This window comes from Colletotrichum costaricense (genome assembly GCF_030867565.1).
Source record: "Colletotrichum costaricense strain IMI 309622 chromosome Unknown Scaffold_5.1, whole genome shotgun sequence".
Lineage (NCBI taxonomy): Eukaryota > Fungi > Ascomycota > Sordariomycetes > Glomerellales > Glomerellaceae > Colletotrichum > Colletotrichum costaricense.
Window position 1 is genome coordinate 526910 of NW_026848234.1, and position 13430 is coordinate 540339.

A 13430-nucleotide genomic window follows, 5' to 3' on the forward strand; every position below is an offset into this window, starting at 1 on the left:
GAACATGATAGAACCTAGATCATTAAAGGAAATCTTCTGTGACTTCAATGTCTGCTAAGCGACACTAGAACCTGTCCTCGGGGCGGTACGTGTTCCTGGTAACTGGTTGTTCAATGATACTCTGATGCAACCTGCATCCTTTACCCACTGCGGATGGCAATGCTACAGACTTGAGATGGAGCGCATATTCAAACGGGTCTTTTCGATCCTTCCCGGGTCCCTAGTTCAGTAAACTTGTCGAAAGGGTGGTCTCGCCAACGCTTTGCTGGATTTCAGCTGTCGAAATCTTCTCACTGCGTCTATGATTGGCTCGGCTCCTGCCAAGAACATTCAGACGGGAGATCAGCGCAGGCATAGCTCAGCGCATGGCATCACTGGCCTCGTCCCATCATATTCCGTCGTGCTTCTCTTGCCGATCTCACGCTTGAATCTAAACGTTTGCATTGCTCTCTACGATTGCCAATTTGTCACTAGGCAGCAAGAATTCTGAATGATGCTGCTCAATGGTGAGACATGGGAACAGTAGCGGCTACGTAGTCTAGTGATCAAAGTTGCGATGTGAGGTTATTGGATAGCTTAACGGACGCGGGGTAAGGAGCCCCTCGGCATTCGCCCCATGGCGCCGGGACGTGGGCATGGGGATCAGTCTAAGTGATCCTTCTCCACTACTAGAAACCATCCATCAATCCTACCGAGAAAGCCGTTGACGCAAGGAAGGTCAATAGCTTCATGATCTGTCACTCCAAGTCGCAAAAAACTGATCGTTCGTTGGCTCGCTTGGAACCGTTGCGCTTCTCCAGGAAGCGCTTATTAACAAGCCTCTTTGGTGCGTCAAGGACACGCTGGAAACACCGAGGGGTTCCTTGGTTCGTGAAATAAACGCTCCAACTTTCAGATGCTTCCAGGTTAGACACGTCAGGTAGCGTGAGCTAAACATACAAGGGAGGGAGCTCACGTGAACCTAACCCCTGCCCAGAATACGGGCCGACGGCGGGGTAAAATGGTTCGTCTTGTCTTTTTCCACCCCTGTCTCTGAGTCTGGGGTCGCATCTGGGGTTCTGGGGTTTGTCCGCGCGGCCTTTCTTCTTTCCCCAAGCCAAGACTTTACAAGTTTCTGGGGCACATTGACCTACTCACTTGGCATCAACTTGGCAACATGATCGGGAGACCGGGGTCATGGATGACATCTGGACCTTCAAAACGACTGCCGCAAAGATGAATGGCAGTTGAGGGCTTGGTACCTGATGCCGAGGCGCGTGTGGAGGACGCGGAGCGGGACGCAAGAGCCAAGCAAAAGCCAAGATCAGAGACTAAAGCAGGTCGAACGTTCCGGGGAGGTTGTTGATGTCCCGCAACTAATGTGACTGGGCAAATGCTTACCTTTACTAGCTCCGATTATACCACGATTCCATCAAGCCCCCTCCCCCTGACGTCTACCGCGCAGGACTTGGGAGAAGAGATGTCGCTCTGACCTTTACCGGACAGCCGCACCATATGCCTCTCCATCGGTCCATCGCTTCATTTCTAGACTTACCACTCTCCAGTGCCGGTCATCCGCACTATTCCCCCGCACTCTAGAACCAATCTGGCCACCCTCCCCGCTGCCCGCCAGCACCAGAGTCTTCATCGGAGAAACGACCCAGACGCATGCCATCGGATCCCACTACGACTTGAAGCGCACGTATAACACCAGTTCGGAAGGTCGTAATAGCGCGGCATTTGACATGCGCTCTCTGCTCATTGGAGGGAATTCTTGGCGCTTGGGGTTCTCGTGCGACCCTTCATCCAATATCACAGACATTGTCAACGAAACGAGATGAAGATGGATCACAAGGAACGTGCCATCGTGAAGCACCTCACGGTGTTTAAAAGACACACGATGACCCCGAGTCGTCGGATCATGAGAGTTGTCTCCCCAGGATCTCACAGGCATTCCCCTCGTCAGTGACAACTCCCCTCCCGTTCTCCGTCAGCAAATCCAAGGTCGTCCCTCCTTCTTCGCCATGTTGTCCAAGCCAATCCGCGAGCGCGGCTACACCCTCGGCCTCGCCCTCGTGGCCACAGGCTCCCTCGTCTCCGCCGGTCCCTGTGACATCTACGCCTCCGGCGGCAACCCCTGCATCGCCGCCCACAGCACCACCCGCGCCCTCTACAGCGCCTACACCGGCTCCCTCTATCAGGTGAAGCGCGGCTCCGACGGTGCCACGACCAACATTGCGCCCCTCTCCGCCGGCGGCGTCGCCAACGCGGCCGCTCAGGACACCTTCTGCTCCGGAACGACCTGCCTCATCTCGGTCATCTACGACCAGTCCGGCAAGGGCAACCACCTGACCCAAGCCCCCGGCGGCGCCTTCAGCGGCCCCGACGTTAACGGGAACGACAACCTCGCCAGTGCCATCGGCGCCCCCGTCACTCTCAACGGCCAAAAGGCCTACGGCGTCTTCATCTCCCCCGGCACCGGCTACCGCAACAACGCCGCCGTCGGCACCGCCATCGGCGACGTGTCCGAGGGCATGTACGCCGTCCTCGACGGAACTCACTACAACGGCGGCTGCTGCTTCGACTACGGCAACGCCGAGACCAGCAGCACCGACACGGGCAACGGCCACATGGAGGCCATCTACTTTGGCGACAGCACCGGCTGGGGCACTGGTGCCGGCAGCGGACCCTGGTTGATGGCGGATCTCGAGAACGGCCTCTTCTCCGGCGTCAACCCCAAGAACAACGCGGGCGACCCGTCCATCACGGACCGCTTCTTCACCGCCGTCGTCAAGGGCGGTCCCAACCTCTGGGCCCTCCGCGGCGCCAACGCCGCCTCGGGAGGCTTGACCACGTACTACAGCGGCGTGCGGCCTAACGCGTCGGGCTACAACCCCATGAGCAAGGAGGGCGCCATCATCCTCGGCATCGGCGGCGACAACAGCGTCAGCGCCCAGGGCACCTTTTACGAGGGCGTCATGACCTCGGGCTACCCCTCCGACGCGACGGAGAACTCTGTCCAGGCCAACATTGTCGCGGCAAAGTACGCCACCACTTCCCTGAACAGCGGTACCGCCCTCACCGTCGGCAACTCCATCTCCCTGCGCGCCACGACTTCCGGCTACACCGACCGCTACCTCGCGCACACCGGCTCGACCGTCAACACCCAGGTCGTCACCTCGTCCAGCACCACGGCCCTGAAGCAGCAGGCCAGCTGGACCGTCCGCACCGGCCTCGGCAACAGCGGGTGCTACTCATTCGAGTCCAAGGACACGCCGGGCAGCTTCATCCGCCACTACAACTTTGAGCTGGCCGTCAACGCCAACGATGGCACCAAGCAGTTCAAGGAGGATGCTACCTTCTGCACGCAGTCTGGAATCAGCGGCACCGGCAGCTCGTTCCGTGCGTGGAGCTACCCTACCACCTACTTCCGTCACTACAACAACCTGGGATACGCTGCGAGGAACGGCGGTGTTCACACTTTTGACTCTGCTACTTCCTTCAACGCGGACGTGAGCTGGGTTATTGCTACTGGCTTTGCTTAATCCAAGGGCGTTCGATGATGGGATGAGAAATACGGGATAACCTTGTTGGGGGGACGAGAGGGGAAATCGCACGTGCTCACTGATGTTGCAAGCCCTCGGGGTCTCATCTGAATGATTCTTGATAGTCTTTAATGCAAGCAGTTGTCCCCTTTGGGCTCAAGTAAAACTGATCACATATTAAACCACCTCGCGTATGAGTGATGCATGACTTAGGTCAAGAGTACAGGGGTTCCCGTGTACTAGGTAGATCAGGATCACTTAGCTGACACCATCTTCTTAAATAAGAGCTATAATGGTATAAAGGAATTGTCATACTTGTAACTGTCTGTCAACATGGTCCGCTCTTGTGAGTGATTTACTCAAAATAGAGACTGAGCTTGGCATCGCCCTTCCACACATGGTTCTTGGAGCATCATGCTTTAACTCAGCAAAAGAAGCAAGAGACACCTGTGCAATAGTCACCTCAATCGGCTGTATTATACACTTATGTTTCATTGCTATCAATTCTTTACAATAAGCACTCCTGATTTCTGGATCTACCTTAGGCAAGTCGCATCAGGGGCGGGAAGGTTGTAAGCCCTTGCGGACGGGGTAATTGACTACCTTCGAATTGAAGCTGGCTTCCACGATGAACTTGGAAAGAACCAAATCAGGCTTCTTAGAGCCATGAGGGCTTCAGTCTTTGGGGCTTGCCACCTGTATTCCATCCGGGGGCTAGTACGATATACTTGCATAGAGTAGCAGGCGAGCCAACGATCCAATACTAGCCTTACTGCTTTTTGATATTGTGGGTATCTGTCGTCGCAACACCATTCAACCATATAATACTGATTGTTCTCAACAATTAGGTGATAACCAATTTCAGCTCTCGAGGACACGAGTTGTTGCTATGCATAATGAGCGCATGAAAGATCAGAGACACGCACAAATCCAATCAGGTATTTGTGTCCGCTCATTGGATTTTATGACACGAAAACGGGGAAGAATAGAAATGAAGGCTGCTAGTCCTTCAGCTCCGAAGCCTTTCTCGCAGTGTCTCAGCCGCTCATGCAAAGAGGCAACCGGGCTTGCTGCGGCTTGTCACACATTTTCAGCTTTGCGAAGGTCACTGATAGCAATTCCTGAATCATCCAATCACAATGAATACCGCTTCCAAGTCTTCCAGTGGTGTCTTAATTCGGCCCTTGCGATTGGTTCATGTGATGCATACAGGGCGGTTGATTGTCGTGGCAGCGAGATGGTGGTGCAAATCATTCACTCAGCCACCAGCCACCTACATGCCACCTAGAAAAGCATTTTCAATTGTGGTGCCGGTAGCAGTTAGACATGGGCTTTCAGACTAATAAGCAGTAGCAAGTCCGATCACAGAGGTCCAAAGACTGGGACCTGTTGCTTCCGTCTGATAAGTCGGCCCAACCCCTCCCAGAGGCCTGAGACGATCGCTTGCTGGAGACACGTTTGCGCAGCTTTTGTTCAACCCACGATAATCATTCGCGTAAACATCATCATGGTAATTACCGCTGTAGACCAAATTATTGTTATTGATGTCACTGCTTGACTTTTTCTAACTTTCGCAATAGCCTTTTTCCGAAATAGCCCCAGGCACTGGCCTCAGTGGCGATGAGAAGCCTATAATCGAGTTAGTGTCACTGGTTCTCGTGTTTTGTATTTGGAATGATATTTTGTTTCTTACTCGATCTCAGCATCGTCGCAGTCCATGGCCTCAATCCCTTCGGAGGGGCTGCCCATTCCATTCGCACGTGGACCAAAAATGGTCGACTCTGGCTCCGAGACGACCTCCCTAATGATATGCCAAACGCGAGAGTACTCCTATACAAATACGACTCTGTCCCTGTTCTGGCCAGCACAAAGCAACGCCTGACTCACGAAGCTACGGAACTTCTGAACTGTATTGAGGTAGAGCGAGATCAGGTTTGTTACGTCCAAAAATAATGTTTGTGTTCACTTATGCTCAGAATAATGTGGGCAATTAGTGTGCGCAGCGGCCTCTCATATTCGTTGCTCATAGCCTAGGTGGCATATTGGTCCGACAGGTAATTAGCGAATCTACAAGTGCCCTGATCTTTCGTTATTGACCTACTCATGGCACGCTAGGCTCTTGTGAATGCCCACAATAATCCACAATACAACCCCATCAAAGATTACACGTAAGTTACCGTAAGCTGCTTGTTGGCTTCAAGTTCATAACACTGACACAGAACAAGGCGCGGGCTTGCCTTTTTCGCTACTCCTCATGGAGGAGGGAACGAGACACTTGTGTCATACGGAGCGAAGTGCGCCAGAGTCATCAACTTCATCACAAATTCGCACTAGAATGATCTGATGGAGGCAGTTACATCAGGATCACTCTATTCGGACATGCTGCAGGAGAACTGGAAACACCAGCTGAACAACTACCGCATCTATTCCTTCTATAAAGGAACTGGAACCGTATGCCCTTGTATACTCCACATATTAACTATTACGAGTTATAGCACGCAGCAATAGGTATACGGAGTATAGTAAAAGTAGCTTAATATATTAAAATAGAAATAAATAAAAGTAAAAGGTCTATATATACGATATCTAAAATAGATATATAATTTAGTACGTAACGGGTACTTCGTAAAATATAGTTACTATTCTTATTACGTAATATACCCCCTAATTACGACTATTAGGGAGCTATTATACCTAAAATAGAACTTCTAAATACCTTTATAAAAGCCTAATTTAGTTAAATATAAATAAAAAAAAAATATAAGGGATACGTATCTTTTAAACTACGTTTATTATAAATATATCCCTTTATTTAAAATAAATAGAATCTTAACCTAGAATAGCGTATATTCTATTACTTCTAATATATAAATTACTAAGGGTAAGGTTACTTAGCTACTTTACGTATATTTAAATTCTTATAACGTTACTTAGTTATTATTTTTTTTTTTTAACCCTTTTATAATTACTATATATACCCCCGTTTACTACGTACGCGCACCTATACTATTAAATCGTTTATTAATTTTATTTTAAATATAAATATTTAATATATTTAAAAATAATAATAAGTTTTGCGTAATTTTTATAATACTTCTTATATACGTATTATATAATTTATTAAGAATTTAAATAAGTAATAATATTAACGAGCCTTTTTAAATTATTACCCCCCTCTGTAACCTCTTACTTATTTACTAAAGCCTAGCTACTAAGCTCTCCCTTTTTAATTAAAAAAATATTAAAATTATTAATTAAAATACTAAGAACTTTATTAAGTTTAAAGCTCTCTTTAATAATCGTAATAAGGGTAATAATAAAATAAATAGTAATAATAAGAGCTCTAACGAGCTTTTACTTATCCCCCCCTTAGAGCTTAAAAATAAAAATAAAACTAATTTAAATAATAAGCTTTTTAAAAAAAATATATCGTATATTATTATTTTAAAAGTTTATATTTAATATTATTTTAAAATTTAAAAAACGTAAAACTAGCTCTTTTTAAAAAAATAATAAGAAATAAAAAAGAATATTAAAAAATAAAAGTACCCCCTATAATAAGTATAGTTCTTTTTATTATTCTAAGCCTATTTAATATATACTTAGTCCTTAAAAAACTTAAAAAAGAGGTTTTTAAAAAACGGGAGGTTTAATACTTACCCTATTTTAAAATAGCCCTCTAATATACTAACTTTAAAAATAGTAATTATTATTTTATAAAAAATAGTAGCTAGTATACGTACTACTTTAATAGCCGTTTAGCTAAAGAGTATATTAATATACTAATTATTTTATAATTAATAACCTAAGCCCTTATTAAAGCTATTATAAGTAGCGCTTCCTTTTTTATAAGTATATTATCCTTTTTTATTACTAAGAAACGTATTCCTAACTATAGTTTTAATAAAATATTAATAAGCTCTGCGTTATCGTTTATTATATAAAAAATAATAAAAAAATATATAAGAACTATATCGGGTTCTATATAAAGGATTTCCTCTTTATACGCCCCCCGCCCCCTCCTTTAAATATACTTATATTATTAATTATATTTATTATAATTATTTATAACTAGCCCCCTATTACGCTACCTACTCTTATACCCTAAGTTATTAACCTAACGGTTATTTTACTTCCCGCACCCCCTACTACCCCTATTACTTTTAGCTTTATAAACTTTAAAATATATAAAATATAGTTCTTAATATATATACTTACCCTCTTTATTAATAATACTATAATCTTAATAATCGCGTACTTCGTAAACTAAGAATTTAAATAATAAGTATAAGCCTAGGTCTTATTTTTATATATATATACTTTATAAAATAAGGTTATTTTAAAAGTTTAAGCCTTTAGGCTAAAAAAAGTTTTATTTTATTTATTTAGGCCTCCGGGCTATACTCTAAGTTCCGTTTATTATCTACTTTTAAATATTAAGTTTTTCTAAATATAGCCTAAATTAATTATTTTTAACTATTTTAACTATTTATAATAACTTTTTACGTATTATAAAAATTAAGAAATATATAAAAATATTCGAACTTAGCTCGTAAAAAGTTTTTAATAAGTTTATTTACTAATATATTTTTTATTAATATATAAGTAACCTCGAAACTATTTCTAATATACTCTTATTTTAGCTATATATTTTATATATTAATATAACGAAGTTAAGTAGCTATTCTTTCCCCTTCCCCTACGACGAGTTAAATCGTTTACTAATTATTATAATTAACTAACTATACTTCTCCTAAGTTAAGGGTAATATCCTTAAAAAAGCGCTTTAAAGCTATAGTCTCTTTTATAATTTCCTTAAAATAAAAAAGCTTAGCTTTAATAATTAATATTATAACTATTATTTAGCATATTAATTTCTATTAAATTAGGCTACTAAAAAAGAATATTATATATCCTTAAAATAATCGTCGTATTACTTCGTTATTTATAAAGCTAATATCTCTAACTAAAAATAATAATTACGTACTTAATATACTACTATAATAGAGCGCAAAATATCTTATTATATAAAAATATTAAATATAATAATTAATTACTTTAATATAAGTTACGCTTAGGTTAGTTAAGAACCGTAATAATTATAAATAAGTAAAAGCGACGTCTAATCTAATTATTATAGCTATATAAAGTATACTTCCGACCTTTTTTTAATAACTTTTTATTTCGTTCTTTATTACTTACCCCTTATTTAGTTTAAACTCGTCTTAAAAAAAAGGGGTAGCTAAATTTAATAAATCTATAAAGTTAAAGTACTTAATAACTCGCTTAATATATACGTTATAAATAAAATAAACCTTATAAATAGTACGGTTTTATAAAATCTGCACTCCGAAAAAGTAATTAATTAATCTATTTTTTTTAAAATTAATATATTCTTTTATACTATTAACGATTCCCTAAGCTACTTTTTAATTATTTTAATAATATAAAATAATAAAATCGTCGACGTAAAATACTAATATTACCTTTTTATTTATAGTTTAATAAATATAGATCTCCTCGTAACTATATATTATATTTATATTACGAAGTATAAAAATAAAAGTTTAGAACTAGAGAATTAATAAGTCTTAGAGGCTATATAAAGCGTATTAGAGCTTATTTATTTTATTAATAACTTTATATCCCTCTAAGAGTTTAATAATTACTAATTTCTCGTTTTTAAAAAGCACGTTAAAAATATGTTAATAATATTATACTAATTTATTTTAAGATCGAATTAAGTAGCTATTATTATTATAAGCCTAAAGGCTTTTATAATAAGTATTAAAGCGTATATATTTTATAAAGGGTTAAGTAGTTATATATCCCCCCTTATATATATATATACTTTTATCTTATAAACCTTATTATTAGCGTCGTACTTATAAATATATACTTATTTTAATAAAAATAGGATCCCTTATTTAAAATTATAATTAATTTCTTCTTATATACTAATATCTCTTAGCTTTTTTATTTTTACGTTTATAATATCCCTAAGTAGCTTTTATAATTATTATAAGAAATATTTAATATTACTAAACTTCTTTAATAAGCTCTAGAAATTAACTTTAATAAGTCGTAGTTTTTAAACTCCTCTAGAGCGCTCTAAATAAGTCTTATAAACTACTCTTTTTACTACTTAATAAAGTATTATATTTTTATACTACTTTTTTCTATAGCTTTTTATTAATTAAGTATAAAAATAAAAAAAAAGTAGTCCTAGTAATAGTTATAATAATCGCTATTTTCTATATTTAAATATAAGAGCGTTATAAAAATATTACTATCGAAGTATTATAAAAATCTACGGGCCCGGTTTAAATATCTAGGACCTAATAAAGCTTTATTTAGTACTTAATAAAATAATTTTTATAAGCTCTATTTTTATATAATAATAGAGGTTTATTATAAAAGTTCTTTACTAACGTCGATTTTAATATTAAAAATTACTTCTTCGTAATTAGTACCTTATTTACTATATACTCTAGCGTTTTACTAAGAACTGTTAAGAATTAAAAACTCAAAAACCTTTATAATATATATAAGCGCTTATAAAAAGGATTATAAACTATATAAAGCTATTTATAACCCGGTTATTATAACCCTTTTTTTATCCCTATTCCCGAGCTTATATAAAAAAGTTATCTTAAGGGTTAATAATAATAATAAAACTATATTAACCTCTTTAACCTTATTAACTATATTTTAAAATACGTTTATTAATTACTTAGCGTCCTAAATAATTAAAAATTTAATAATAATACTATCCTTAACTATAAAATTATTTTAAATACTAATATTTCTAAAGTCTAGATTTATTTCCCTAAGTACTTAAATTAACTTATTATTAGTATTAAAAAGTTCTTATATTTTTTAAATTACTAAATTTACTTACTTACTTATAATAACTTACTCCTCGTATATAAGATTATAAAAAACTTTTTTATTAAACTTAATATTCTTTATAATAAATACTTATTTAAGTATAGGTACTTAAACCCTATATAAGTTATACGTTTTTAGTATATATCTAACTAAGTATCCTATATACCTATAAGGAAGTATTTTAAACTCCTTTTATTATATACCCCTCTTATAATCCTTATAAAAAGGATATACTTAATAACTATATATATAAAAATTACCGAGATATGGGGTTATTAATTTAAAATTCTATACTTAATAACCCGTTTACTACTAGCGTTAATATCGCTTTTACTAATTAATTTTTATTATAATAAGCGAATTTCCTTTATTAGCCTCCTATAAAGTAATATTATAAATAAAAATTATTACTAATACTATTTCGTTTTATAAATTCGTAAAAAAGTTCGTAAAAAAGCACATTTTACGAGCTTTAGTAATTACGAATTAACTTATTCTTTTTACGTTATTTACGAGTTCTTTTATATATAAAAATAGAAGTTCTATTTTAATTTTTAGCTCGCTATATTACGTTTTATATACGTATTTAACGTTTATAATTAAGAGGGCGGTCTTATTATTATTTCTAAAAAAATAAATTAAAGTCCCTTTTTAATAATAAATCGCTACTTCGAGGCTCTATAATATAAAAAGCACTTCCTCTTCTATTTTAGTTTTTAAAAAAAACCCCCTAAGCTACTTATTATATTTATTAAAAACTATAAATATATATTATTATTTATTAAAAAATAATTTAAAATAAAAGAGATCTTAGTATATATAGTATTATAGTTATAAGGCTCTCCTCGAGGGTAGTCCTCTTAAAATTACTATCTTAATATTAAATAATATATATACTTTATACTTAACTTATAATAAAAGTTTAATATATATACTTCGAATTTTATATAGTAATTAATAAAAAGTATCAGGTCTAAAATAACTTATTTTAAAATACTAGAAGAGCGTACTATTAAATCTCTTATAAATACATTAATACGAGTAACGGAATTTTTTATAACTAACTAATAATATAATACTAGCCGGGCTCTATAAAATACGCTTAAAGTTTATAAAAAAAGGATAGAATTAGAGGAGCTTATATTTAAAAAAGACTAGATTATTCTTTTAAATAAGCTACTTTTTAATAATACTTTTATAAAACGTTCCTTATTATAAAATATAATCTAAACCGTAATACTAAAGTACGTTTTTATTTAATAAAATCTCTAAAACTATATTAATATAAAATCCCTCGATATAAGTAACGTTCTAAAGCTTTAAATTATAAGTTCCTTTTTTTTTAAGTCCGTTTAAAACGCCCTTTATAATATAAATACCGCGTATAATAATAAATAACGTAGTAATTCTTAATTTAATATAATTATTATTATTTAATAATACGTAATTCTTAGGTTTAAATAGGCTCTTATTATTAACTAAATATATTATTTTATAACTATTTATTACTATACTTTAAAAAAAGGAATAAGCGTTATTTATAAAAGTACTAAAAATTACGTTTATTTCTAAATCTTAACTTTTTATAAATATAGTAACTACGTAGCCCTCGTCCTAGTTTATTAATAAGCTTACTATAAATTAATTAGAAAATCTTTTTAAAAACTTAGGTTTCTTAGGGGTTCTATTATTTTTTAACTAACTAGCTTTTTTAAGCTTACTATAAAGTAATTTTTACTTACTTAATTTAATAATTACGAAGACTTTCTTTATATAGCTCTTTAATATCTATATTAATAACTTATTAGCGTTTCGGCTTATAAATACTTATTTTAATTTTTAATATACTAAAGGGCACTATAAGTATACGTAATTATAAAAGTACGTAACGTTATTTTTATTATTTACGTCGTTAACTAAGTTAGAGTGTTTAATAAAAATAAAATAAGCCCCTCCTTAATTTAAAAATTATTTAATATATATATCCTAAGTTATTAAACTAAATATATACGTAATCTCCTCGAGGGTTTTAGTATACGTTCCGAAAGTTATTAATTTACTAAAAGTCTTATATATATATTAGCCTTATATAGGGTTAAGTTTAAACTTAACTATAATTAAAAAGTTAAGTATAGCGATCTCTTTACTAATTTCTAAAATATTATACGTTTTAGCTTAGAAATAAATAAACTACTACTCCTTATACTAGCGTTAAAAGTTAATTCTAGTCCTTGCTTTATTAAGGGCTTATTAATATTCCTCTTGAACTATATTCTTAATTACTATTTTAAAGGGCTAAAGTTTTTATTTTAGTTATTTAATAATTCGTTATATACTAAACTTAGAGCCGTTTTTAGTAACTTTTTAAAATACGTATTTATAAAAAGTAATATTAACTAATTTTACTAACTATTAAGCGAGGAGTTTAATATATATATTAACGGTATTACGTTCCTAAGCTTTAAATTATTTATATTTAGTATCGATCTTTTATTATTTTTAAATATTTTTAAATATATAAATCCTTTTTATAAGTATAGTATAAGGATAAATTTATTTATATAAAATAAGTAATATAGCTAGTTTTATAAAAAAAAACCTAACTTAGTTTTATAAATTATTTATATTTAAAAAAGTCGAAGGGGTTATATTAAGAGTTATATTTAAAAACTATTAATAAAGGATTTCTTAGTTTTTTTAATTATTCTTAAACGCCTTATAACGTACTTAGTAAGCTCGTAGTTCTTTTTTATTACGGGTTATAATTAATTATCTAAATTTAAAAAATAAAATAAGTATTATAAAAAGGTTAAAGAGTACGTTAGAATTTAAAGCGTTTAGGTTAACGTATTTTTAAACCCCGACGCCCTTATTTATAATATAAAGTACGTTAAACTATTTAATTTAACTATCTTAGCTAGTTAATTTAGCTTAGATTAAAGTAAGTATAAGTATATTTATTATTTTAAAAAGATTATAAAAATCGTATTAATAAGTACGTTATCGTAATATAAG

The 13430-nt window shown here is 35.3% G+C and overlaps 3 protein-coding genes across 3 annotated transcripts; 2 read left to right on the forward strand and 1 right to left on the reverse strand.

The window, feature by feature from the left end:
- Window positions 1-2003: 2003 nt before the first annotated feature.
- Window positions 2004-3524, forward strand: CCOS01_05292 (alpha-L-arabinofuranosidase B; the record flags this gene model as incomplete). Its single annotated transcript, XM_060453472.1, has 1 exon — window positions 2004-3524. One exon carries the CDS (start codon window positions 2004-2006, stop codon window positions 3522-3524), a length of 1521 nt encoding a protein of 506 aa, XP_060315244.1.
- Window positions 3525-5031: 1507 nt separating this feature from the next.
- On the forward strand, window positions 5032-5858 carry CCOS01_05293 (uncharacterized protein; the record flags this gene model as incomplete). The annotated part of the gene is made up of 5 exons (XM_060453473.1): window positions 5032-5046; window positions 5105-5163; window positions 5228-5456; window positions 5640-5692; window positions 5750-5858. The coding sequence occupies 5 exons, from the start codon at window positions 5032-5034 to the stop codon at window positions 5856-5858; spliced, it is 465 nt and encodes a 154-aa protein (XP_060315245.1).
- Window positions 5072-5629, reverse strand: CCOS01_05294 (uncharacterized protein; the record flags this gene model as incomplete). Its single annotated transcript, XM_060453474.1, has 4 exons — window positions 5072-5153; window positions 5218-5354; window positions 5412-5431; window positions 5626-5629. The coding sequence occupies 4 exons, from the start codon at window positions 5627-5629 to the stop codon at window positions 5072-5074; spliced, it is 243 nt and encodes an 80-aa protein (XP_060315246.1).
- Window positions 5859-13430: the final 7572 nt, after the last annotated feature.